We start from the raw sequence: 26857 nt of genomic DNA on the forward strand, positions 1-26857 counted from the left end.
TGGTCATTTTCTTCATCTCTTTCTCTTTTTTTGGGACATTTTATGGCAATTTTTTGACACTTTTTCTGCCTTTTTTGTAAGCAATTTTCTGATCTTTTTGGGCAATTCTAAAAATATTTCATGGTCATTTTCATCATTTTAGGTTACTTTTTGAACATTTTCTTTAGTCCCCCCAATTTAAAAAAAAAAAAAAAATTAAATTCTCAGACATTTTTGGCAAGTACATGGACACTTTATGGTAAATTTAAGCTTTTATTCTACCTTTTTGGACATTTTATGGATACTTCCAAGACAATTTTAATTTTTAATTTTTTTTTTTTTAAATGTTCTCATCTTTTTCCGACAACTTAAAACTTTGTACTAGGACATTTTTTGGAATATTTAATTATTCATGTTTTATCAAAATCATTCATTTGTTTGAAGAATATTTTATCTAAAATAATACAAATAAATATGTAAAGCAAACAATTTCTACTAGAGATCCACAGGGGAGAGGGACTAAAGAGCCACATGTGGTTCTAGAGCAACAGGTTTCAGACCCCTGCTCTAGACCCACAACTACATTTCATTTTGACAGCACTTCAGTTTTCAAATCAACGGAAACATTTCCAAATTACTCAATATTGTTTTTCCTCCTCACCTGCAGTGGTGGACTTCTACACGTGTGAGATTAATTTCAACACGGTGCGCCTCATCGCCGTCTCAATCATTTGTCTGGGCTTTCTCATGCTGCTCCTTCCAGAGGACTGGGACCAGTGCATCATCCGGTTAAGCACCAAGCTGCGAAAACGCGATGAGCCGGCCGAGGGCGGTGCGGAGGCGGGGGCCTCCACAGCGCTCAATTGGAGGGGCCGAGCCAGGACTTCCATGTCCACATTCACACGCTGACTGGGATATTTAATGGCCTCCATTGATGCAGCTTCATTGGATGTGAACCTCTGTCTGAAAAAATTTGGACGAGGAAGAGAGATTGTCTTCCGTAATTGAGTTGATGCATGGACTCAAACCAGATGTACCCTTCTTACTTAAATATAATCAGGTATTGCAGACAAAGTTACCACTGTACGTGTCATCAATTTTTCCATTGGTCATCACATCTTTGGCCTGGGAAGACTTGCCAACTTAATTGGGGAAGAAAGTCAGCACCATGTGGACTTGGCTGGCTTGAAGACAAAACACATGCTTAACAATCCAAAGAAGAATGCCTACAAATGCTGAATGCCTGCAAAATAATGGGAGGCCCCGAGTGGCATCCCTCAGGTGTCATGACAGATTCCTTCCTCATTTTGCACTGTATATAACAGCTTGTAGTTCACACCTGCCGACCTGATGTGCTCATGTGGTGTGAACAAGCCCGTGTGGACATGCGAGGCTCAGTGTGAGCTCAACATGCTTTTACTGCACCTCGCTCCATCCAAAGCCTTTTTTGGACCGCTCTGATTGGCCCCCTGCATTCATGTGCTCTCCCGGGGCTAAGATGGAACTACTATCCAAGTGGAAGTGGCGACACCCGTCGCTCTGGCAGGCGGTCAACAGTAGTCGAGAGCTCTGACAAGTAAAACGTGCAATGCATGATTAACTTGGATTGCCATGAAGCGACACCGTTTTCAGATCAGCCAACTTTCTAAAGGTTACTGTCAAAAGTAGTTTTTAAGTGTTGTAACCTTTGGTTGAAAGCAATTAGATTCACTGTGAACGGAACTACACTGAGCCCCCCCTTGGCTTTCTGTCATTTAACTCATGCACAATAGTCATATAGAGCAAATTTAAACTACATCTCATTTTTATATGCAGTTAATAGATAAGTTTTCTACTGTTCCACTCACTGGACACTTCATTAGGTACACAACACACAATTTAATGCGATCCAATCCAGAAGTTCTATCAAATATTTGACAATTCGAGGATTTACTGTAATCGAAGGCAGCCTATTTCGATGTTGTGTACCTCATGCTGTGACTGAGTGTAGCTTGGAGACACATCATCTATCTTTTTGTTGTTTACTGTATTTCTGATACTTGAGGCAAGTTACCAGTGAAGATGAACTGAGCCTTGAATGAAGAGCTGGAAACTGCCTTGTTGTGAATGTATGAACATCACTATGTGCAATCTGCTTTTTACAGTGCCACCAGAGACTTCTGCAGACAAGTATTCATCTGCGTTTTTTTTTTTTTTGGACACATCATAGCATATCTTTCATATTTGTTTTTCATCTGGCTGCTGTTGAGACAGGGCAGGCCGATGATGACATCACACAGTTATCAAGACCACTGCCTTCTCTTTGTTTTCACAGCAGCATACATAAGCACTGTTTCCCATTGTCATTCTCAATGACAATAAACAAGAATATTGTATTCCTCTGGAATTATTGCTAGACATAAATGTAAACCTTTGTAAGGAATGACGATTTTATACACTGAGATGCAGCATACTGTATGATTATCACATTTGAGGAGGGAATACGGGAGGTCTGATTATTAAATTATTTGGTTGGGGGGAGGGGGGGTCTTCAAGTATATTCACATATACTTCATAAAAGATTACTTTTCAATACATCCATTGTCCAGGTTTGGTTTCTTCTTGCCAATGTGAAACTTGGAAATGTTTTTAGATGAAGCATTTTACTGTGATGTCTCAGAGCAGAAATGTACTGTTTTCAACCATAACTTTTATAAACTATAACCTTAGTTTAATGTTGTAAAGCTAATCAGAGCTTGCACTATATGAGCCCTTAAACCTACAGAAGATGAAAATGGAAGAACATTTTGGAGCTATGACAGTTTTCACACTGTTCTGAAAAAAAATCTGAAAATATTTAGGATTGATTGAGTCTGTAGGAATTTTTGTCCCTTCATCCCGTAGTGATTAATGTTGGACCTCAGAGCAGCACAAAACGAAAAGTACCTTCCCAAAATGGCTCCTTGAAAGCAGGAAGAAAGAAATTGTTCAAAATTTGTCTTGTTCAGCCTCTGAAAGATTAACTAGTTGACTAGGAGAAGTGTCCAAAAACTTCTGCCCATTTTGCTTATGGAAGAAGTAGGTTTTCTGATGGGGCATGTTCTACTTTGACTGTAATCTGACCATAAACAAAAGTGGCCCTGGGCGCCACTGTCAAAGCAGAAAATGGTAGTCTGCCGCCCTCTTGTGTCCTACAGGGCACTTGCAGATACTCCAACTTCCTGCCACTGCAAGTGGAGCAAGATGGGGCGACCTCTTCACGGAGACACATTTTGCATGCATTCTTACTGGAAAGATGCTTGAAGTCAGCGCTGATGGTGAAAACTGGAGAGGAATATTGAGAGGTGTCCAAGCTGGATGTCGGCCTGGGATGCGGGGTGGTGAGGATGCAGGGGTCCACCTCCCCTCCCCAGCTGACACTTTCCATTCCAATTCTCAGCTTCTGCCTCAGCCCCCGCAGAGCTGCCTGGAAGCGTTTGCTGAGTAGAGCGTAGAGCAGTGGGTTGAAGTCGGAATTGAGCAGCACCAGAAAGTAGGAAAAAGTCAGAGCAGAAGGAGGCAACAGGGAGGCCTCACCAGAGATTGCTGCTTCTGTGGCCTGAATAAGAGCAACCCCGATGTATGGGGTCCAGCACAGGAAGAAGACTAAGATGACCAGAAAGAGGCGAGCAACTCCTTGATGGTGCTGCTGGGAGTCCTGCAGAGGCTGGGGGAATGACACCATGGATAAGATCCCCCTGGAGGAAGTTGGGTGAGCAGACACAAACTGTCCACTTAGATGATAGACCAGTGTGGAGGGGCTGTGCAAAGGTGGGAACATGAAGTTTGGATCCCTACTCCGTTGAACCGAGTCCTCCAAACTGTGAATCCTCTTAGCATGGTTGCGTGCCACCTTGATGATGTTCATGTAACAAACCAGGATAATGATGGCAGGCATGAGGTAGGAGAGGCTAATCATGGTGGCCGTGTAGCTGGGACTGCTGGCCCAGTCTACCACACAGCTGTACACGGGAGCCACATAGGCCATAGAGCTCCAGTCCAGCAGAGGGGGACAACTGGTTGCCATGGCTTGCAACCAGATCCACAGGACCACCGAGCACGTCTTCCACAGGGTGCAGCGGGAGGTGTAGCGCAGGCAGTCCATGATGGAATGGTAGCGGTCTAAAGCGATGGCAGCCAGCGTGAGAACAGATACTGTGCAGTAGACAGAGGAGGTGTAGGCCACAAATAGACACAGGTTCTGTTAAGGGAGGAAGAAACAAAATAAATGAATGAAAACATAAGAAGGCAGCAAGTCCAAGAGATTTCTTACGAAGCATTCGGCCCATCCAGGCTTTACGATGGACAAAGCAACAAAGGGCATGACACAGAGGCCCACCAGGAGGTCACTGATGGCCAAGTTCATGATCAACACTGATGTCACCTGGCGGAGAGACTTGGTGACGGCCACTAGGACAATGACAAGAAGGTTACCTACAGAGAAACACATGTCACAGTGGCTTTAGACATGCACATTGTAAAAGTCTATAACAGACTTTCCAGTCATTTGTTAGGTTGTATTGTTAATAGGTAGGTACACGTGGATGACTTCCATTACATGGGCAACTAAACATTTCTGCTTTAACAAATTGGCTGCCTGTATCGCAGAGGTATCATTTAAGGGTACGGTTTATAGCTTGCAGAGCGAGAAAAAGTTGGCTTAACGTTCGATGTTTGATACTCACTCCTACCGTCTAATTTAGGGACCGTCTACAAATTACATTCTCCAGGGTGACGTATCATCAAATCACCATAAAGGTTTTTTTTGTTTTGTTTTTTTCGTTCTGACTGCTGTAGTAACTGTCAATGATAAACAACTACCTACTACAGCTCCAATACGTATCATGTCTTTCATTATGGACAATTCGAGGACATTTAGGGGACAAATATGTTCTAAAATATTCACCAAAAATCAACAAAAACACATTTTGTCATTCTGATTGCTGTAGTAGATAGCAATGGCATACAACTAAGTACTACGGCTCCAATATTGATTCTAGCTTTCATTATGCACAATTTGAGAACATTTAAGGGACAAAAATGTTCCAAAATATTCCCCAAAAATCAGTGGTGTTGAGAAGTGTCTCTCTTCTTCCCAACGAGGAAAGTTAATAAGACCAGAGAAACGCTTCAATAGGCTACAGTACTCCATCATTGAGAACTAAATACACATTTGACTGTCATTCAAAAACAGAAAATGTTTATGTTTGTAAGGGCAGGAAGTTGATACTGCTCTTATAGATCTCATTTAACATTTGAGTCTAAATATATATTTTTAAAGTTTCATATTTTGAAAGCAGATAGCCTATACCTTACTCATTTATTCACTCAAAGGAGCTAGCTAAAGATAACATAAGATTATAGCTAATAATGGTTATATTTACATTGGCGTAACATTGTTACACATGAAAGTAAAACAACAACAAATACAAATATCATAGGATGTGTGCTACCTGTTACCGAGCCCAGAGACATCACTACCACGAGCACCACCAGCAGCGACTCAATCCGTGTGGGCACGCCGTTCTCCGAATCACCCTTTCGGCTTGAGTTGACGGTGGCCGCTCCCAAACAGCCTAGAACTGACCCGCTGCCTTCCAGGACGTCCATTCCAGGCCCATTGAGTAACCTACACTTTACCCACTGCGGTGAATTACAAAAATATTCACAAATAGTTTTCTGAACTTCATCAGGTGACGAGTGAATCGCCTCCTTTTGGGGGCGGTTCACCAGCTCACCTTCTTCCAATCCATCCACTGACAGTAGGAGAACGGGTTGAATCAACTTTCCAACATATTTTTGTCTGTTTAATCATAGTACACACGAAATTCAATCACACTTTTATTTCAGCAAATTCATTTTATATACATTTATAAAGGCTTTGGATGGATGGATAACGCAATGACATTTCTTGCTCACTGGTTCCATAAAAATGACTCATTAAAATAGTCCTTTCATCCAGCCATACCCCCCCCCCCCCCACCGAAATACTGCTCAACCTCATTGGAGTCATGGGTGGGTGAGCTGAAGCCTACCCCAGCTGATTTGGAAATAGGGTAGCCTACCTGGAGAAACCTCACACAAGCACAGAAAGAACATACAGTACACACTTCATAAAGGATGGCCGGGACCCGGATTCAAACATCCCAACTTAAAAACTGTAGGGCGGATGTGCTATCCACTTGTCAACCATGCCCTGCCTTCCAATATATTTCTGTTTAACAAAAAAAAAATATATATATATAATTAAATATTGACTTTGTGATTCCCGTTTTTGCCTCGCTACATAATTGTATTTTGTTAATTTAGTTAAAAGGTAAAATCTTGAGTTAAGACTAGAAAACTCCAAAACTATCCACATGATTGAATGTGAGTGTAAATAGTTGTCTAACGTGCCCTGCTATTGTTTGCAACCACTCCAGGATGCACTCCGCCTCTCGCACCAAGTCAGTTGGGATTGGCTCCAGCTCATCTGCGACCCTAATGAGGAAAACAGAAAGTGAAATGAACCAGGAAAACAAACAAACAATTGTTTTGAATCACATTAATACTTCAGAGTACCCAGAAGCACCGTTTCACATAAAAACTATCAAGTCAACGATGAATGATAGTGGAGCGAAGCATATTTTATACATTGGTCTTTAAAGCCCCCGTGAGTCAAAAAGTAATTGCCTCAATGGACAACTCAGTAAAAATTCGAATTGCCGTTGTGCCGTTGTTTGTTTTATTATTCCAAGCACGATGCTCCGTGGAATACTTGAATGGAATAAGCGGTGTTGATCTCCATTTCATGACCCATTACGGCACCAGAAATGTACGCGTACAAAATACCACCAACAAACTTACATGATGTACAAACAGGCTGATGGGGTTGCACTGTGGTTTACATTTAAAATTGAAACACTACATAACTGACTGACTGACTGATAAGCAAACACCTTAGGGGGTGGTTTGGTTCTTCAGCTGTTTTGACTTGTCTTGACTGGAGGTGCTGATGAGGCGTTGGCGGGTGTATTCCCAGATCAGCAGGGCGGCGCTCACGTGCACGTTGAGTGAGCGGATGACCCCTCGCTGAGGGATCTCCACGCACACGTCCAACAGTTGGAGTAAATTGGCGGGGATGCCTTCTCGTTCGTTGCTATGATGACAGAAACACTTTTTAAGTCTGGGTCAGTTTTTTGCAGTACTGCCAGTTACATTTATGAGCTTAAATGAGAATATTTGACCATAAATATTTAGCATATATTAATCAGATGCATACTACTTAACTTCTTCAAGTGATTTTCCTTTAGTAGATGTTAATCTATTATGCAAAAAAATAAATTAAAAAATCACTCCTGCATTTGTTTCTTTTCAAGTGTACCATGGGAAGGTCTGATACAGTTCTACTGCACAACAATGTTGCAGCTCTTTCAATCAAACTTCTTAATTGTACTTTTCACTCTATATGATGATGCTAAACACAATACCGCCATTTCAGTTTGATTAATGAACCACTAAGTTGCCAAGTTAATTAATTTCCTGAAGTTCTCACAATCAGAAGTTGATTACTCTTGGCCCTGAGCCCATAACAACAGACATTGATGGGATCTGTGAGGATGTGTCCACCAAAGCAAACAAGCAACCTTGTGTAATGAAGTTTTTTAGTGACATTACACAACAAAGCTTAGCATTATGGTTTTGTATTGTATAAAGGCGACTCATTGGATTGTACTGTACAGGTGTACTGAACCTCCAGTAAGGTTGCGTGTAGTGAACGTAAAGGCATAATGAGGGTAGCCTTCAATGAGTCTAGAGGCCACAACACAGCAGGAAATGGCAATGTAATTATCTCCATTTATCCTGAGTGTAATTGGGTGAGAAGATTGCTTGAGGGCCACAACAAAACGGCACAACCAAACGGATATTGTACTGTCTCTTCCAAAGGATGGAATTAGTGGCCAAATCTGTGCATGATTGAAGTTATGTCAACTGGTGTGAAGCTCCAAATACTTGAATGATGAGACAATGTGCGTCTTTCTGATCTTCCACGCCTTAAACAACATTATAGTAGATGAAGGTCCCTGCTGCTGTCAACATTTTCTGCTCTGCTATCCTGAGGGAAAGCCAATTACAGACCAGCATGTTCTGACAGAAGCACCAAGAGTGAAGGGCCTGCTGGGAAAAAGGCTGAACAGGTGCATTAAAATTAAATAACCTCACCAGCTCATACCTTTATCTGTGTAAAACTCATAGGAGGTGAAAGTGAAAGGGATGTAATTGATAGAAAAACGCTATTTGACAAAGTGATGGGTTACGTAAAGTGTGCAGGCAGGCTCTTTAGCTACTTAAAGTGCATGACATAATCAGGGATTGCTATGCTAAGCCTTTTAGATATGACAAATGTTCCTAGTTTTGTTCCACAAAATGGTCATGCACCAAACTCTGCTTTCTAACCATTTGCCAGCTGTTTTTATTTTTATTTTGTTACAGCAACCTATTAAGGCAGCAAAAAAACAGAGCATGTAAAAAGTGATAGTTTTTAATTTTTAGCCTCATTCTTGCAACTCCAGCTTTTCTTCTACATTCCAAAACATATGTCAGTTTTTGAAGTACATGGTTCAACAACTACAACTGTTGAAATGCAAACAATTGGGAATCCTGGCAATCTGGAAACTGAGCTTCACATAGAGTTGTCAAAAGTCATACCCCAGAAGTAGCAGAGTCCTCTCAGGAAACTGGTAGTCCTGAAGGCTCTGACTGTTGGCAGTCTGCTCTACACCAACAATGCAGTAGCCCTTACTCTTCTTTACCTGCAGGAATTCTGCCAGCTCCAACGGCTTTACCTAATGAGCAAACACATTCCGTTTATAGAGGAGCACAACAAAACAAATGACACAAGCCAAAAAAGAAACCTTTATCCTTGTGTTACCCTCATCTCCTAAATATGACTGATGAAGAGTTACACTGTTCAAGTACAAAAAAATGCTAACTAAAATTCTAACCATATTACTGCTCGTGTATGGGATGTCATTTGATGGTGCAGGCACAGTATACGTATGTCGTGACCAGTGAGTGTGCCCCTCAGTCGGCAAAGTACAATTAAGTAAAATGTCGATGCTAGTGGAGTCAAATGTGATGCACGTCACCTCCAGGAGAGGAAGCCAAAGTTCAGATGAGACACTGAGGGACTGAAAGTGTTTGTCAGTAATGTGGCGGAGGTTGTCCAGCACCAACGCACTGGCGCCAAAGATCTCACAAGTCCGGCACAGACCTTCGATCGCACAAACAAACACATTTTGGTGGCGTTACTCTCAGAGCTGTACACTGTTGATAGTTGTTGATGTTGTCTGAGCTACAAAGTGTTATGACCTCCAAGGTTTGTAGGTTTGTCAATGAGTGAGGCGACCACCAGCAGGGCGCCATGCTGTTTGCCCAGGCGAGCTGCTCTCTGCTGCGGAACCAGCTGAAGATCTGGGTCTTGTCCCTGGATGTCCAACCACCAGGGGGTTATTTTCTTCTGTACCTCTGCCCAGCGCTCCTCCTTGTCCTCCTCACCTGGGAGATACATTACAAAATTGTGAACATTTCACCAAAAAGCATCAGATTAGATCCAGGCGGCCTAGTAGTGTTTCTGACTGTACTTTTATCCTGCTGTATCCAGTCTCCGGGCTGGAGCTGGCTCAGATCGGATGCGGGATTCATCAAAGGAGGCGTGTGAGAAAAGCATGACAGCTTCTCTAGCTTCCAGGGGGGAATCCACTCATCATCAGCCAACCCTGAAAGACTCGGAAAAGTGTAGAATATCGTCTAGGAAAAAAAAAACAATTAAGTGTTGTTATTTACATGCATAATATAACAAAATTTTTCATGTACTGTACACACTTACCTCAATGCTGTAATCCCTAATTGGATGAAAGGTGCCAAAAAAGAAGTGCTCTTGAATCCTGGTCCAGTTCTTGTTTGCATTCCTACAAGTTAGCAGACATGTTTTCAGCACACTACATTGATGCTTTTGCAGCTACTGTAGTGTTGCATTCCCACCCAGTGTTCTTCAAGGCCTCCATCTGGTGCAAACAGGACTTGACCACGGTGGACAGCCCCCTCAAACCATCAACTGTTTTCTCTCCTCGGACCTCTACCAAGCTCCAAACTCGCTTCAAAGCCAGCAGGGCATAGAGACGCACACTGAAGTTGTGGTGGAAACACCACTGAAGTGTGATGTCCAGTGCTTTTGCTAAATGCCTATCCTGAATGACACAAGGAAAGAAATGTTTTTAAAGACTGAGAAGTGAATTACATGTTGAGTGTCATTTTAAAGATGGCTCACTGGATCGTTAAGGGTGGGAATGATGACAGCAAAATGCATGAGGACTGCCAGGAAGGTGCAGATCCCAGTCTTGGTTCCTTCATGATGCTGTACCGAAAGCACAGAAACAAATGCTGGTTTACTTTAAACCATTTGATTTAGGGTTAGGATTACCTTTTAAGTTAAACATCAGAGGTAATTAAAAAAAAAAGAAAAGAAAAGAAAAGCAAACTCACCATGTTGAAGCAGGCCCAAAATCTGTCTATTTGTTGTGGATAACGGACAAGGATCAGGATTATCGTCCATTCAATTAGGTATTTGACTGAAGCCTGGTTACTACAGAAGCCAGCCTCGAAGATACTGTTCAGTATAGAGGCTACAAACTCCTGTGTGCATTTACCAAACAGGCAAGAAGTTATTTTTTCCCCTGATTGCAGGTGTAATGATTAAGGCGCCAGTGACTTACCTCTTTGAATTTGGGCAGCATTATTAGTAGTGTTTGCCATACTCTGTTTTTCACACGATGTTGCAGAGAGTTACTAGAGATACGCAATGATTTTGACATGTTCTTGTCCTGGAAGGAAAGTTTGACATACAGTTTGGCAGAAAGTGTTTTTCATTGTTTCAGGGGTTTGCATATAACATTTCTAAAGTGCTAGGCAACGGTAATGGTTCATTATTTGTTGTGAGAAGAACCACAATAATATATGTCACATTTCATTATGTACACTACACTGTACATGTACATGCTGAATGTTGAGTTATGGCAATAACATTTTTCTAAGTAAGTTACCTTTTCTAAGAGAGTGACAACAAGTTGCTGCGTCAGTTGTTGGTGCAGACTGTTAGAAGCATCTAGACGACTTAGGAAAGCCATGGTGTACATGCGAGGTAGCTGATCATCTCTGTTGTCACTGGAAGACAAAAGTTGTTGTTCAACTGTGACATGGCAAGAGAGACATCTAGAGGCAACATAAAAAATCAAAGCCTTGATCACTGTGACAATGCAATAATATCTGATTCAATAAAATACTGAACATTAAGAAGAAAAAGAAAAATTACTTATTTCTTAAAAGTCATGCCTTGTTAAATTTACAAATTCAAAACTAAAAAAACTAAAATGACTGTCTTTAATCTAAAAGCACAATTTTTAGGAATTCAAACAAGCTTAAAGCTTCATGCTCAAAATTTCTCACATTTAAACATACAAGCTAAAAACAACAAAATAAACTATTAAAGACAACTGATTGATGTTTATAAATTCATACACATATTAAGATGTGAAAGCAGCCTATGGACATTCTGTCCAGATGCTGAAAACACATGCCGAAGTTGCTGAACAGACACAAAAGAATAGTCTGGGGAACCTCATTTCAACATAGTTCATGTACAGTACTCTATATGTCCCACCCCAATATTTACAAAGGTCCCCAAGTTGAATTATGATTTGCTCTAATCAGATTTCCTTTAAATTTTCAACTTGCAGCCCTTTAGCTTTAATTAAACGTTACTAATTATAAATTAATTGATACATCAAAACGCATGAAAGCTCACCTGGCGACTACAGTGTTGGTGGCACACTCCGCACCAAGTTGCTCCACATATGCCTGGACATCTTGAACAAGCCTATAGAAGAAAAACAATAAATTAAGTGCTGGAAAAAATAATCAACAAAACAAAGCACTGATAAGAGTGTGACCCGTACCGCTGATCTCTCCTGAATACCGGGCCATAAACGCAGCCCTCAGCCATGATGTTGATATGACTAAAAACACTGGAGAAGTTGTAATCGTCTTGGACGCTGCTTTGTCCACTAGCAGGCAACCATGTGTGACAACAATGTTGCAGCAGCACACTAAAAACTCCATTCTTGGACTCAGACAGCTCCATGATCTCAGTCGCAATCTACACAAAAATATCAATATTACTTAACGTATCTATTGGACAAAGTATATTTGCCTTGATTACCTGTTTCACGGTTGTTGTCAGCAGCGGGGCCTGACTGTCTGTAAGCAGCAGCAGTGTTTGGTGGAAAGCTACTGAGATGAAGCCTTTGAGGGCAGGCCAGAAGTCATGGGCGTTATTGCTGAGCCCATGTACCAGCTCCCAGGTCCGACTCACAGCTTCCACACAGAGGGCCTCACCTTCATGCACTAACTGTGATCACAGCATCAAATTTGAACACCAGACACAATCTTCCTGTCATAACTCAAACACACGGAGACTTACTTGTGGCAACACTGCCTCCATGAAGGCGAGAACAGGCAGCACCAGATCACTGGGTAGCAGAGCTAGAGCATCCACGCAGCAGCTCAGAGCAGCTACAACAGTCTCTGTGTTTCTGGGGATCTCAGAATTCCGAAGCCCGGGCGTTTTTATGAGGAAACTCAGGCAAATCCACTGGTCCCGCATGAAGTGGGCAGCGGTGCGACCCCAATCCTGCAGGAGAGGGCCCTGCCAACCTTCATCACTGCGAGAGAATAGCTGTGGCACTTTAATATGACAGGCAAGTGTGTTCAACAGCATTTTTAGACTCTCTTAGTCACTGACCTCAAGCTGGCTGCCATGTGAGGTTTCAGGAGCCTCTCATTGAAGCGTCCGAGAGGTGAATGACTTTGCCCTGGAGACGACACTGGCTTGTAGAAGTGCTCGTTCAGTTGTTTTAGAAGAGAAAACGTGTCTGAGCTGATAGCTTGCTGCTCCATTAGCTGACATACCATGGCAAGAGATGCCATAGCAACTGCTTTAGCCACTTGGCTCGCCACCGAGGGGAACTAGCAAAAGAAGACTGATGAATGTCTGACTAAGTTGAATGATAGCAATAATAATTTTGCTTCAAACCTGCTGGGTTGGTCCTTGCAGGATGCTGAGACTGTACTTGACGAGTTTAGGAAAGGAAGCTTGTTGAATAGTAGAACTGTGCATGGACAGCTGCTTCAAGACACACAAATAAAGCTCTGCCCGCTCCACGTCACATAACTGCACAAAACAAAACAAACGTCATAATCTCTCCAAACAACATGTTGTATGTGGGTACTACTGTTTACCTCCAGCAGTTCTCCACACAGACGCCTCATGATAAACTCCTGGATTGAATCTATCGACTGAAAAATGAGCCTCTCCAAAGCAGCTGACACTTCATCCACTGAATAAAATCAAGAAATATGATATGAAGTATAACTTACTCACTAGCATCTTATAAATACAGTAATTTCTAGTAAAAATCTGCATCACATTAATATATGAACCCAGCCTACAATCAGCAGCTTGCCATTTATTCTACATTATTTTATAAGTTACATTTATTGAGTGTAACAAGTGTTTGGGGGGGGGGGGGGTAATGTGGGAGGGAGGTTTGTAATGGCTCAATAGAGGCATAAATACCCCCCCCCCCCCAAAAAAAAATAAAAAAAATAACTCAAACTTAAATAAGTCAAAATTCACCTATTACAGAGGGACTTGAAACACATACAACTAGCAAAAAGAGAGAGAACACTGTACATTACCTGCTCGATACATGTTTTCTATTATGACAGAAATTCAAATTTTAAAAAAATTATAAATTACTGTTATTATACAAACCATGGGCTTTTGGCGTTTCTCTGAGCTGGAGCAGCCGGAGGACAAGCTGCAAGCTCTTATCACTCTTCTTCAGCGGCATGTAGACGTTGGTGCCGACCCGGCTCAGAGAGTCCACCAGAGGAGAAATTAACAACTGGAGGCTGTCATCAATCTTTGCACCAGGATGACTCATCTCAATGTCAGTGCAGAGCAGAATGGACCTGGCTAACTTGTCTGCCTCTTTGGGGTCAGGTAAGCTATGTGTCTGACCTGCAAAACATATTAACTGATTAGGAACAAAAAAAGTAAATACTATAAACAACTTTCTTCCTTCTGAACTTACCAGTGCAAGCTGGAACACTTAGAAACTCATGTATTTTGCCTTGAACATATGCTTTAATAGTTTCCTTGCTTGAGGCATCACCATCTCCGTCACTTGCCATCATCTTAAAACTGCCCTCGTTGCTTGAGAGCCAGACACACACCTACAAAAGGCACACGAGGGTGCAACCGGTTTGATAAATAAACTGTGGTGTGCAGCCCAATTGGATAATTTAGCAAAAACAATACAACATAGCACCTCCTTCCAAAGCTCGGTGCCTCGACAAAGTGACTCATCTGCCCGGAAATGGCCCAAGAAGGTAAAGATGTCGTCAAGGGTGACTGAGCTCTAAAAGTACGTTAATATAGCAAGGGTACGTCTATCATAAAACAATTGAAAAAATGGACAAAAGTATTGTGACATCGGGCTTTTAACTGCCAGAGTTTATTTTTCTTACCACATCTAAGAGACAGAGGGCGCTCTTCAATAAGAAGCACTGAGCAGCGCCTCTCAGGAGGACTTGATGTGTGATCATGGTGCAGCGCAGCACCTCCCTGTGTGTGGTAGACCAAGCACGGAATTAATGTGCACTTCAACCATGAAAGTAGTATTTTCCTTCATAATGTGGTTCAGACCTAAGGGCGGTGAGCCCATCAATCGCCAATATTGGGTTTGGAGCCAGTTTGGACAGGGCCTGAGAGATGAATAGGAGGGGCACTGCACACCAATGCTTGGATCCAAGCTGCTGGATCATTTGCAGCAAGACACGGCCTGAAAAGCAGACAAAAATTTTATAGAAAAAATTCTATTTTTTTTTTTAACTGGGAATAAGCTTACCGGTAAGTATTTGTACCTCTGTCGTCTGTGGGCAGGTTGCTGTAGAAGTTCTTAAGGAAGATTTGGAGTTTAACTGCCAGCTCAGGGCAGTCTCCAACACGCTGGCCGCCTGCCCTGGAGAAAAATACAACAATTGATTACTGCATATCAAACCAATGTGAAGTAATTTAAACATATTCCATGGTGAGTTTAGAATCTCACTTGCAGAAGAGCGACATTTCTGAGAGAACATCCATAAAGGGCCCAACGACAAACTGAAAAGAAAATTAGATGAGTTTAACCATGAATTAAGTAAACTGAGGTATAGATGGTCGTTCACCTGAGAAAAAGCTGATGCAAAGGTTGGCTGTTGGAGGACTTTGACTTCAAGCAAATGACACACACCTGCTCGCATTAAAGTTTTATTCTCACTGTGAAACATCCGCTGGTATACACACAGCAGCCAGGATGGGTGGAAAAGGTCCAGACCTACAAAGACAAGACAGTTCAGTGGTAAGTGTATAAATAAGACCAAACAGTATTTAAAGCATACAATAATTTTAAAGCATAAACATCAATACCTTCCTTTGCTGTAGTTTGGATAAGAGAGTCTATTCTGTTCAGAACTGGACGGACAACATGGACCTGTATATGAAGAAGACATAACACCATTATTTTAGCAGTACTGTTCGAATGGTGATTACCCTTGAACTAAATCATTGTCACCACAATGGATTCTTTACCTGATTTTCTTCCAAAGTCTCCATCACCAGCACATAATCCTCCCAGAAGTCTCTGAGCATCTTGCTGCTTTTGGCTGTCCATTTGAACAAGATCTCACCGTTCACTTCAATAACAAAAACAAAGAAAAGTGCTTCATACAACGTCACGTAACAACGTAACAACCATCCTGAACAATCTAAGGAAATGTTTTGCAATGCCCAAAAAAAACAACAACAACAAAAACCAATCCACCTTTACAACAGTAAACATGAGACAATCACTCTTGTGTTATGCCTATGGAAACACATATAGACATTCATTCACTATTCAGTATACCTAACTAGTACGCTCTCTATTTAGTAAGACAATTTCAGTGCACTAGTACGGTAGAAATGACTATTTCTTACTCGAGCCAGGTCTGGCCTACTAATTTTGACTTTAAACCTCACTATTGTTCCACTAGTAACTTAACCAGACCCAACTTGTAGGCATATGTCATACACTAGTGGCCTTTTGGACCCTACTACTGGCACAAAAAAAGCCCACATTTATTTTTTGCCTCAGTAGTATCCTGTAGTTGCCCTACTAGTTAGATATGTAATGATATCCAAATGTCACAACACGATATTATCACAATATATATTTTTTTTTTAAAAAAGAGAGGAAAAAAAAGCTCATAATACTATACTGTATGTCAACCTCTGACTGAGTTTTCTGCTATATCCATGCCACTATGCCAGTATGGTCGCTGCCCTCTGTCATCTTGAATTACTTTGTAAACAATGCACAGTGTATGTTACTATTGGCTCAGCATTGTAAAGTATCATAGTTTACAGTATGTGGTTCATAATGCTGTGCTTGGCCGAAGGAGGTGAAAAGTAACGTTTTTTAATAGAGATGTGGTGCTTTAAATATTGTAGCATGACGACGATGATATTATAGCAATTTTAATATCGTGATAACACGATATTGCGGTTACTACTAGCATGGAAAAGTTTGCCTTCTAATAGAAATTGTGGAAACATGCTTCTAGATACAGTCATTAGGTTTTATTTATAAATGATGAATGTCATTCCATCTGTGAGAATTTTACCTTGCTGTGAAGGACAGTCCACTCCCTGTTCCTGTGCCGATGCCACACACCTTTTGAGCAGGTACAATGCCCTCTTACGTGACACGCAGTCTCTGTGGATAAGTCCGTCCTGGACCACGCACCAGAAGCCGAGGCAGGACCGAAGGTCTGGCTCCGTAGGTGCCAGCAGGTAGTCTGACAAGGCGGTCAAACACAGCAGTGTCCGCTCAGTTACTCCAGGTGTGCGCTCCAATGCATGCCAGGTGCACAGCTCTCTCAGAGTCTTGTCGAGGATGCTGCTGTGCATTGCATTATTGCAACAGCCCAGCAGGGTTAACATGAGTCGGACGGTGACCCGGGAGAGCAACCCGTCTGGAATAGTTCTAATGCCCGACAGGATACACGACGAAATGTTCGAGGTGAGCTGCTCGTCTACTGTTAAATAAGGAAGTAGGGCAGCCAGGACTTCACTAGCAACCTCCACGCTAAGTCTCTCCCCGTCTGATCGATCCTCATCTGATAGCCGTAGCGAAGGCAGGACGACCAGTGCGACTCGGCCCGCCACAGCCGGGTCACATAACCTGACACAGGTGGCCACAAGTCTGCAAACAGCTGCTGTACTCTCCCTACAGCGCACATCCTCTGTTTCTACTGAAATCCTGGAGAGAAGAGGCAAGCAATGGGTCCAAATGATAGATTCTGTGTTATCTAATATACGTTGTTTTTTCGCGGCTGTCGACGAACTTGTTTCTGATTGGACGACAATTTGCTCGAGTCCTTCTAAGAAAGCTGTCAGTGCCTCAACGCGCTCCATCACCGGCCACACATCAACTGGCCAGCACAGGGAGTCAAAAAGAAGCTCGTAGTTAGAATTAGACAAGATTGCGTTAATTAAAACAGAATTCATTGTAAATAATCGCCACAAGGACAAAAGGTACTAAGTTGGACCTGTACGTTACAAAAGAAACTTCTCCAACCGGCTTTTCTCGAGGCACGTTTACCCAGGCTGATCATACACTTCCGTATACGTCACCAAATCTTCTCGCGAGAAGTTGTCGGGATTTCCACTTACTAAAACATAAATAAAGATATACTGTAAGATACTGATATGTTTTTTGACTCAAATATGACAAGCAAAAGTCAAAATAAGATTCGCAAGTTTTGAAAAAAATTGTAAGAAATAATATTGTTTGTATCGCGTGGTGTACTGTAAACTGCAAAAACTCTTCAATTAGACCGTTGGTGTCCAAACTTTTTCCATTAAGGCCTTATGTACAAAATTCGAAGGAAGCAAGGACCACTTTTTAGACTTATTTTACGAAAACACACGAAAATTAATCAATCAACCAATTTTTTGTTTCTTTGTATGTATGTATGTAATCATTTGATTCAAAAAATAATTATCTTTATTCACTACATTTACAAAGAGAAATGTTTCAATTTTAGATGGAAATAGTTTATATGCATCTTTGCATATCGAGAAAAGCTCTGCCTCTCAAACATTTTTAGTAGGCCTACAGTGTGCTTGAACTTGTCTCTGAGTCTGAAAGAAACTTGTTTGAAGCTTAGGTACTGTAGTTGATCATTTTTTTTAGGTTGCCATCTCGTGATGTCAAAATGTTAACAGTATGATGAAGAAGACTTTTTAAATACACATTATTCATCAAGTTGTGCTGCTGTGCCATAAAGTAATAATAAACAGTTGGAAATGTGCATTTAAACGTTTTAGAGATCAAATTAAGTTTCCCTTAAAGGTTAGTCTTATTATATCATCTGTAAGAACTTTGGAGAAGTAATCAACAGTGTAGATGCTCAATAACACATGCTTGTCTTGAAAGTTATGCTGGGGGTTCGCAGCCAGGAAGACTGTCTGGAAGAAAAGCTTCCAGGCAAACCTTTCTCATTATTACTGCCGTCACATGACCAAAGCAGTCCGGGAGGTGTAGTGATAACTAAGAATGTTATCTTAGTTAAATCGGAAGGTCAACAAGTCTCGGTTGACAATTCATAGGCCTAAACTAGCTTGTAACATTTCAAACGAACTATAAGTACATTTATGGTTCCGTAACTAAAATTGTTAATTGTGCACACTTCTATACTACACACACGTTCTGCCCACATGTGCATTAGAATATTTCACAAAAAGACAAAAGATTCCATGTAGTAATATTTATTTTTTCTATCATAAAAAAACAGTGCTTTAGATAAAAATGCTTCAGCAATGAGAATAACCCACAGATTGGTCATACATTATCGAGTTTAAGTGTTTAACCACTAGCATTCCTTCCCAGTGAGCTCATTCTGGCTAAAGTTCTTCTTTCGCATACTAATTAGAGTTTACAAAACAGTGAAAATATCTCAGGGAAAAAATAACTTGACAGAAACGCTCTTTGTTTGGAGGTTATATAATACAAAATACTGCAGATTCATTATAAATGTCACGGTTACAGAAATAGAGCTTTGCAAACAGTACTGTTGTAATTATGAAAGCAGTAGAAGAGTTTAAGCATGTAGAGACTTTGGATGAATACTTTACAATCTGTAAAGTTTCTTTTTCCACACTAGTAGCTACATTTACTGAGGCAGAATACAGAGCACACTGTAGAAAAACTGAGTGTAAAATGTTACTGAGGAGCATAATCGTTGGCACTGTGGCATATGAAAAGTTTCAGCATATAAAAAGCTTTTTTTTTTTTTTAAATGTGTTTGAGTGATTAAGAAATCGTTTAATGGAGATTCCATTTGATGACTATCCAAAATATCACAATATTCAATCTTATTTTGCTCTTGATATCAACCTCTCAAGAGATTGCTGGCACACAAAACAAAATACAATTGCCTTGATCTTTTTTTTTTCTTGTATGAACAATTGCAAGTAAAATGTACAAAACAGAAAAAATAATAAATATGTCTTTGACAAAGAAATGTTTCTGGTAAAAACTGTGACATCCACAGAATTGTAAGGGTAAAATAAACAAATGAAAAATGAAGTGTCCATTGTTGTCCCATGGGCCACATACAAAAACACAGATTCCATAGGCAACCTTCACAATGCGAGGACCTCCGTGTTTGCTCACAGAATAAACTCCAGGAAGTGTTCGTCTGCTAGCAGGTCCAGTGACAGACAGTTGGTAGACCTGCGACCGTAGAAAGAAGGTTTGGCTTGGCAGTGCAAAAAGGGGGAATAGTCGTGAACAATGGGCGTCTTTGTGTCCGCTGAGGTGTCCGAGAGGCCGAAGGTGTAGCTGTGTGAAGAATCCGCTTGGAGTGTGGTCCCCAGGGGTGCCTGAGGTGGGAACAAACTGACATCGTCAAGGCTGTGGCTGTGCCTGTCCACACAAGCATGCGATCTAATTTCCACCACCTAAAAAAATAAAAAATAAAAAATATAGAAAAAAGTGAAAGACAAATGTGATCAATGTGTCTATTAAAAAAAAAAACATACCTCGTTACTGGTGTTGTCTACAATTTGGAGATGTTCATTGCTGTCTTGGAGGCACAATTTGGTCTCTGTAGCAAACAAATAATACAATGTGCGTTTAGTGATATCCCTAAAATTAAATACAATATGCATTACTGAATGCACTTACATTATAAATATTCTCACCTGGCGATTTTGTCTCAGAGGAGAATGTGCAATCCACCGACACACCATCGAGAAGATCAGCCAGCTGGAACATCTCATCTGGATAATCTTCAAGAACTTCCTGTTTGATATCGGCCTTCATTTCTGGCAAACAACAGCGGGCTGTATGAAAATTAAGCATGGGGGCCAACTGACATATTTCACCTCAAGCTGGACCTTTTTAGAAAGGGTAAAGGAATTCCAAAAATGTCCTTAATGTATATAGGTACAATTTCCAAGGTCAATTTAATTTTCAGATTTTGACTGCACCTTTCAGCACCTTTACACAAGCACCTTCACAAAGCCATAGCTTGTGAAATTCAAGTACTTTTTCCAATCATTCTTAAAACTTGAAAAGATTACATTCCAGCATTGACATCAATCTGAAGCACCTCGTGCCTGTGTGTGTGCGTGCACATCTCACCTTGCTCTTGCCACTCCTCATCCTTGGTGTGAGCTTTCCTACCGCTGCCGAGGCCAGATGTGGATGAGCTGACTTGGCTGGCTGCGGAGTAGGAACACTTCTCTGCCTTCTGTTCCACTTCCTCCTCCATGGAGGTAATCTCTGTGGAGATGCTGTGTTGGTGGGTGTCAGCTTCTATGCCCGAGCTGCTGGTGGAAATACGGGACAGGCCCGGGCTGCTCTCGCTGCCTGGTGGGTCCAAGTCCAGATCGTCGCTGATGTACGACTCTCTGTAACGCTTTTTTTCTAAAACAAAGTAATGCAAACATTCAAGACAAATACAATGTTTGGTATCGCTGAAGGAAATTGTGCCTCTCGTACCTTCACTCTCCTCCAGCTGGTGGAGGTGCTTGAGGGCAGGCTGGAGGCTGAGGTAGATGCGATGGCTGCGGCTCAGGTGCAAGAGGAGGTGTCGAGAGCGGAATGACGACCCGGTGTAGTAAACAAGCTTCCTGGCTGATGGCAAGCCATCCGGTTGAATCTCAAATTTCTTGCCCTAAGCAGAAAAACACACGCATTCTGATTAATATTGCATGTGTGGAATATGAATTAAGCAGCAAAATCCTCCCACTTTCATCTGTCAGGGAGCGGCCATTTTGCCACCTGCTGTCAACTGAAAATGACATCATAATTGGTCAGGGCGCAGACAACGACCAATCACGGCTCATCTATTTTCTCAGTTTGGTCATGTGACATTCGCAAGCTGAGCCATGATTGGTCGTTACCTAAGCCCTGCGCAACTGTGATGTCATCTTTAGTCGACAGCAAGTGGCAAAATGGCCGCTCCCTGAGATGGATAAAAACATGGATTTTGCTGCTTGAGTCATATTCCACAAACACATTTAGACTAGTGGTCCTGCATTGAACATATTTTAAAGAAAATGTTTGACTTATTTTGACTTCTCCTTCAAAGAGAATAATAATAGTTACCAGGAAGGTGAGTCGTCCAACATTGGACCAGGGGAAGTCATACAGCAAGTTTCTGATGTTGTTAGCCTCCTACAGAGATACAACACAACCATTTCAATACACTGTAAAATGTTGAAGATTCTAGCACAGGCAGATACCAATCAAAAAACTGAGAAATCCTAATTTCCATCAAAATTTTTATCCTGCATATGCCTTCATTTTGTCAGAATAAAATGGAATAGGTCTGATATATTTTGGTTTGTATCTCTTGGTATATGACAAATGTGAAGAATATCCACCCTCACTCAAAAAAAGAAAAGAAAAAAAAACTCAAAAAGTTAATGAAACTTTATTCTTAGACTGTGTCTAACAAACTGTGGAAATTGGTTTGGTAATTTTTGCATAATCCTGTTAAACAAACTGCATTGGAAAACACAGTTTCCTTTGTGTGGTCAAAAATTATTTTAGGGTGTGTAATTAGTTAAAAACTAAAATGATAGGCTACTTGTGCATTTGTTTAGACCTCTTAAACACGGAGAGGCCAAGGGTGTCTTGTAGTATCTCATGGTCCGTTGGACCTTTAATCAGCCAGACAGCAGCATGCTAATCCCCCCCAGATGGTCCCTGATGGACACATCAAACAAGTGACGCATTTGGCAGACGCCTCGTATCTGCTGATGCGCTGTTGCTGGGAGCAACCCACACATTCTTTACACGTCTGCTCAGGCTTTAACAGACCACTGGTCCAAAGAGGGGATCTCTGAGTAAACTCCGCTTTTCAGTTTTTGCATATCACGTACAAGCTGCGGATGACCAACCCATTGGTACGTGCACGTACCTGATAAACCTGCATTCCTCTCAGGGTCAGGCCGAGTACTGCCGTTCCCCTCTCTTCCTTCTTGTCCTGGACACATGAATGATGAGATGTCAGTGAAGCTTGTGAGCAGAACAGATTAGATTGAGAGTCTGGCTAAGCCTCCATTTCAGGTGGCTTTTAAACACTGGATGTTGGTTAGAAACAGTGGAAAGTATTTGTCCTTGACTCATGACCTTTTGCAGTCTGTAAAACGTGACTGGTACATCTTCTAGTCGACATGACTCTCTGATGAAGAGGAGGATGGCATCACGTGCCGACATGCCCCACAGGTCCTGGTGCACTTTGGGGCCATGGCAGAGGAGATAGTTCAGTCCCCGCTTGGCTATTATCTAGACAGAGGAATGGAAGAAAGGAAGAAATGTTATCGATACATAGATCACGCTCTAATAATTATAACTCTAATATTCAGGGTTTCCCCCAGTGCTTTATAGGCATGGCGGGCCGCCAGACTTTTCTTGCCTCTCTAAGCGCACCGCCCATGTTAGTCTACGTTATTGTCATATTTGTAAATAGTTATTAAGTGTTGTCTCTGTAAATGGTTGATATCCAGTTTAAGGTCTATCCCGTCTTTCGCTCAAAAGTCAGCTATTGAATAGGCTAAGGCTGCTCGATTATGAGAAAAAATAATATTAATCAAGATTATTTTGGTAATAATTGAGATCACGATTATTCAAACGACCATTTATTTTTTGGTGTAAAACAAGAAAAATATTTAAGCATGTAAAATGTATTAATTTTTTTTATGAAATAAAATAAAATAACTATAGAAATATTCTTTGAAACTACTAATTATATAAATTCATTTTGGACCAAGCAAATGCACAAATTCAAGCATGGTTTCCTTGTATAAACAAATATAGCGCATTGGAGTTTACTTGCCAGAAACTTAAAAATTGCTATAGGATTGCTGTAATATTTAAATAAACAATTTCAATAGCTCTCTGAAGTGCACATTTTGAACTCAAGTATGCTCACTATCGTACATTGTAAAATTCATATTATTTTAACAATTTTGACAAAAGTGTAAAAGAAATAAACCGGATCAAAATAGAATAGCTTCGATATATATATTTTTTTACAATTATGCCAATTTTCTAATTGTGAAGTATAATAATCATGATTGTAATTGAATTTCATTTAAATGCACAACTCTAGGATAGGCTCCAGATAACTTGCAACCATAGTGTCAATACGCGGTATGCAAAATGGATGGATGGATAATTAATGTTGCAAATGTGCAAGTCTGCAACCTTGTTGTCAAGGTTGACTTGTGCTCATGTTGTTTTGTGTAGTGAATCACATAGCTGACATTTGTATAGCTGCGCTGGGATTAATCCCCATTCAAGGCCCTATTCGCAGTGGTTCTGTCTGTCTATGAAAAAGTAAAACACATTGAAACTTGAAATAAAACGCCTGTTGTATACCCATGGTGGAAAATACTCCTTGGGTTCGAAGTAAGGGGCACTGTCTTCCCCCTCCTTGGGCAGCTGGTGGTCACCGAGGTCCGCCTGCATGGCGTAACCCGCTAGCTGGAAGTACACCTCCTCCTGTTGACGGCATTCCGAGCGTAACACCCGCTCGCGCAGGTCAGAGTAGTAGAGATGGCGTGCCTTGCGTTCACTGGTACCGAACACAAAGAGATGAAAACATGACGAGAGGCTTGCACAAGGTGTCAGTAAGGAGGACAAAGATGAATGGTGTACAGTAATAATAGGGCTGGGCGATATGGCCAAAAAATAAAATTTACATTTGTTTCCGTCAGTCAGGATGATTACTATTTGAACCCAATAAACCCAACAAACATTTATTTAAAGTTTCATTTATTCAAAAATAATTTGTCTGCCAAATGTTTAGACAACAATAATGTATTTAACATAAATCTAACACTCATTGTTTGCGCTTACTGTAAATGCCACAATTAAGTAAGTTGGAAGTTATTGTAAACCACCCATACCACATTCTGCTACTTACAATAACATTTGGGTGTAACAGAACATAAAACAACATATTTTAATAATTCGGAAGACAAAACTCTATTTCACAACTTAGCACATTTTCAACAATTAGATTTTTAAAATGACGCTTAATAGAATTAATTTAATTTATTGCCCAGCCCTAAGTAATAATAATAATAACAACGTATGAAAGAAGTTGTCCAGAAAAGGTGCATACCTAATAAGTCTGCCATTCTCAACATAGTACTGCACTTTAATGCAGAACACTAGGGGAAAGGCTCTCTTCTCAAAACTCTATGGGAATAAAAACATGTGGGTGTTAATTTTGCATTTCCTCCCCTAAAGTTTGGGGATTTTTTTTTGTGTATACTACCGAAATAAGATGAGTCTCAAGTTAGGAATTAGAAATAAAAATAGTAGATGTATAACAGTAGACTTTATATTGTATTTGCACCATGATGTTCAACATAAAATATGAATAAAAAAAAAACTGTGCGTACAATGTTGGTGTGATGACTACAAATCCAACGTAATGTACAATTTTATATATTACTCCCCACCTTTCCGGACTCTTGCTTCCATTCTTTGGGTAAGTACTTGGTCAACTTCTCCTCCATGTCTAAAAATATGCGCTCATTGTCTGGGCGGGAGAAAGACAACCAGGAAACAAGCAGACAGTTAGCGGGCAAACAAAACAATAATGCAATCAGGCAGAAAATGTGTCCAACAATGGGCTTAATTGGGGTGAAAGACAAAAAGAAGGCCTTATTCCTTAGTTAGCGAGGGAGGCAGCTATCTGTCTGATACTAATGACGACCAATTGTGCAGTAGATGTTTGAATTCTCATTTAGTAGACAATTTGAATGCTATGCTGAGAGGAAGGTGGTGGTATCAGTCTCTGCTTGGTCCTATGAGTCAAGACATGGGCATTTTCTTTTTTTGTCAACCTTATCGCGTATGTTGCATAGCTGAATCATGTTCACCGAGCTGTTTCACAACTTGTTCTTGTCAACATCCATCAATTCATACGAGTTTCTGGAGCACTCTGACTCAAGTTCTTGAGTTAGAGTTGAGTCATTAGAAGACCCCCCCCCCCTCCTCCACCCTGTCCCTTTTTACCCGCAAACTCCAACCCTGCTCATCAATCCATCCCTCCCCTCCATGAAGGAGAGGAATGCAAGGGTGCATTCCAGGCTTAATGAAGTTAATATTGCAGGAATCCCGGCCCAAGTGATCGCTGAACCAACACCATAAAAACAAAAGGCTGCTTGTTACAGAGGTGAGCCGCACGAGATTTCGAAGGCATCTTAATGTATTTGAGCAAGTAAGAATGAAAGAGTACAGGAAAGTATGGCTCAGAGGCCACTCAGAATTACAACATACACTTGTGTCATCCTGGGAGACATGAAACAAAAGAAATTGGTGAAAAAATCAACTTGGACGAAAGGCTTGTACCGTACCAGTGATGGCAAAGACAAAAAATGTGATGACAACCATACTACTGGAAATGGATCTTATTTTAATGTAGTAGTGGTGTATATGTCTTGGCTTCTCAGTACAATATACAGTAATTTCTGGACTATAATTCTCTACTTTTTTTTCACTTGCATTCGACCCTGCGGCTAATACAAAGTGCGGCTTATCCATCAGATCACAAGGGGGCACACTATAAAGGAAGCGCAAGAGCATCAGGCAGAGCAAAACAAACCAAGTGAGCCCAAATACAGTAGGAGAGACAGAACGAGGGCGAGACAATTTGCGCCCTCATTATGGAAAAGAAAGTAGCGGGAACACTGTTGCGATGATATTAAAACACCTGCGGCTTACAGTCTGGTGCGGCTTTTATGTGTAGTATTCCCCAAATCTAGCTGGTGCGCCTTGTAGTCCGGTGCGCCTTGTAGTCCAGAAATTACTGTAGTTTAGGACGGTGATTAGTCTACATTTAGTTTATAAATGTTTTTGATTTTTCATTATAGTTAGATTTTACATAGTTTTTTTTTTCTTCAGTTAATTTGATCTAGTTTTTAGAGTAAGTTTGTTAGTTTTTATTAGTTTTTCTCTCTCCAAAAATGCTTCATTTTAGTTTAGTTTATATTAGTCTTAGTCTTAGCTTTTTAATATATGGAGAGAAGTATTTGTCACATGCAAAAAAAAAAAGGTCACTAAGTATTGTGGAATAAAGTAACATAAACTGCAATTCTCAAACAACTGACCTTTTTCTTCAGCTACTGATGTACAGCAATACCGAA

The 26857-nt window shown here is 40.9% G+C and overlaps 4 protein-coding genes across 10 annotated transcripts in view; 1 reads left to right on the plus strand and 3 right to left on the minus strand.

Annotated features, from left to right (window-relative positions):
• The window catches only part of slc35f3b (solute carrier family 35 member F3b), a 52501-nt gene extending 50039 nt beyond the window's left edge, over positions 1 to 2462 (plus strand). For both annotated transcript variants that reach the window (XM_077582204.1, XM_077582205.1), the window contains one exon: positions 647 to 2462. In XM_077582204.1, coding sequence (XP_077438330.1) covers positions 647 to 888 — 242 coding nt within the window. In that variant the 3' untranslated portion in view covers positions 889 to 2462. The remainder of the gene's footprint in view (positions 1 to 646) is intronic.
• A 6-nt stretch (positions 2463 to 2468) lies between these two features.
• LOC144061616 (melatonin receptor type 1B) lies at positions 2469 to 6876 on the minus strand. Of its 2 annotated transcripts, none has more exons than XM_077582203.1 (4): positions 6844 to 6876; positions 5451 to 5640; positions 4271 to 4431; positions 2469 to 4198 (listed from the first exon to the last, which is right to left on the minus strand). In XM_077582203.1, exons 2-4 carry the CDS (start codon positions 5605 to 5607, stop codon positions 3026 to 3028), a joined length of 1491 nt encoding a protein of 496 aa, XP_077438329.1. In that variant the 5' UTR covers positions 5608 to 5640; positions 6844 to 6876; the 3' UTR covers positions 2469 to 3025. The 2 variants fall into 2 exon arrangements, with proteins under 2 accessions (XP_077438329.1, XP_077438328.1); XM_077582202.1 differs by lacking the exon at positions 6844 to 6876 and adding an exon at positions 5736 to 5776.
• tarbp1 (TAR (HIV-1) RNA binding protein 1) lies at positions 5826 to 17789 on the minus strand. Of its 2 annotated transcripts, XM_077582201.1 has the most exons (31): positions 17728 to 17775; positions 16801 to 16974; positions 15728 to 15831; positions 15566 to 15629; positions 15325 to 15473; positions 15207 to 15259; positions 15022 to 15119; positions 14804 to 14939; positions 14626 to 14722; positions 14427 to 14516; positions 14190 to 14331; positions 13868 to 14116; positions 13333 to 13430; positions 13127 to 13264; positions 12836 to 13059; positions 12515 to 12755; positions 12254 to 12442; positions 11991 to 12190; positions 11840 to 11911; positions 11079 to 11199; positions 10752 to 10859; positions 10522 to 10671; positions 10307 to 10393; positions 10021 to 10226; positions 9866 to 9947; positions 9621 to 9786; positions 9349 to 9534; positions 9126 to 9250; positions 8686 to 8822; positions 6936 to 7135; positions 5826 to 6477 (listed from the first exon to the last, which is right to left on the minus strand). In XM_077582201.1, the coding sequence occupies exons 3-30, from the start codon at positions 15785 to 15787 to the stop codon at positions 6937 to 6939; spliced, it is 3867 nt and encodes a 1288-aa protein (XP_077438327.1). In that variant the 5' UTR covers positions 15788 to 15831; positions 16801 to 16974; positions 17728 to 17775; the 3' UTR covers positions 5826 to 6477; position 6936. The 2 variants fall into 2 exon arrangements, with proteins under 2 accessions (XP_077438327.1, XP_077438326.1); XM_077582200.1 differs by having other exon boundaries at positions 16801 to 17789.
• Positions 17790 to 18933: 1144 nt separating this feature from the next.
• LOC144061956 (FERM domain-containing protein 6) overlaps positions 18934 to 26857 on the minus strand; it is a 12576-nt gene continuing 4652 nt past the window's right edge. The window contains exons 4-14 of one of the 4 annotated variants that reach the window (XM_077582916.1): positions 25169 to 25248; positions 24826 to 24902; positions 24078 to 24273; positions 22827 to 22982; positions 22615 to 22680; positions 21798 to 21866; positions 21189 to 21363; positions 20829 to 21113; positions 20387 to 20509; positions 20225 to 20289; positions 18934 to 20065 (exon numbers count right to left, since the gene is read on the minus strand). In XM_077582916.1, coding sequence (XP_077439042.1) covers positions 19853 to 20065; positions 20225 to 20289; positions 20387 to 20509; positions 20829 to 21113; positions 21189 to 21363; positions 21798 to 21866; positions 22615 to 22680; positions 22827 to 22982; positions 24078 to 24273; positions 24826 to 24902; positions 25169 to 25248 — 1505 coding nt within the window. In that variant the 3' untranslated portion in view covers positions 18934 to 19852. Of the gene's footprint in view, positions 20144 to 20224; positions 20290 to 20369; positions 20510 to 20828; positions 21114 to 21188; positions 21364 to 21797; positions 21867 to 22614; positions 22681 to 22826; positions 22983 to 24077; positions 24274 to 24825; positions 24903 to 25168; positions 25249 to 26857 lie in introns of all 4 variants that reach the window. The other 3 variants (XM_077582915.1, XM_077582918.1, XM_077582917.1) reach the window with 3 other exon arrangements.

The sequence above is a fragment of the Vanacampus margaritifer genome, chromosome 12, assembly GCF_051991255.1.
Source record: "Vanacampus margaritifer isolate UIUO_Vmar chromosome 12, RoL_Vmar_1.0, whole genome shotgun sequence".
Classification (NCBI taxonomy): Eukaryota; Metazoa; Chordata; class Actinopteri; order Syngnathiformes; family Syngnathidae; genus Vanacampus; species Vanacampus margaritifer.

What these genes read in the sequence shown, in the direction of transcription:
- LOC144061616 (XM_077582202.1), bottom strand. An exon ending in GTCTCTGGGCTCGGTAACAG is followed by an intron (nt 4,432 to 5,450) that starts GTAGCACACATC and finishes GTTTCTCTGTAG; the next exon opens with GTAACCTTCTTGTCATTGTC. An exon ending in CTGGATGGGCCGAATGCTTC is followed by an intron (nt 4,199 to 4,270) that starts GTAAGAAATCTC and finishes CTCCCTTAACAG; the next exon opens with AACCTGTGTCTATTTGTGGC.
- tarbp1 (XM_077582200.1), bottom strand. Translation starts at nt 17,686, where the DNA reads ATGAATTCTGTTTTAATTAACGCAATCTTGTCTAATTCTAACTACGAG. An exon ending in CACATGGCAGCCAGCTTGAG is followed by an intron (nt 12,756 to 12,835) that starts GTCAGTGACTAA and finishes ATTCTCTCGCAG; the next exon opens with TGATGAAGGTTGGCAGGGCC. An exon ending in ACCAACACTGTAGTCGCCAG is followed by an intron (nt 11,200 to 11,839) that starts GTGAGCTTTCAT and finishes TTTGTCTTCCAG; the next exon opens with TGACAACAGAGATGATCAGC.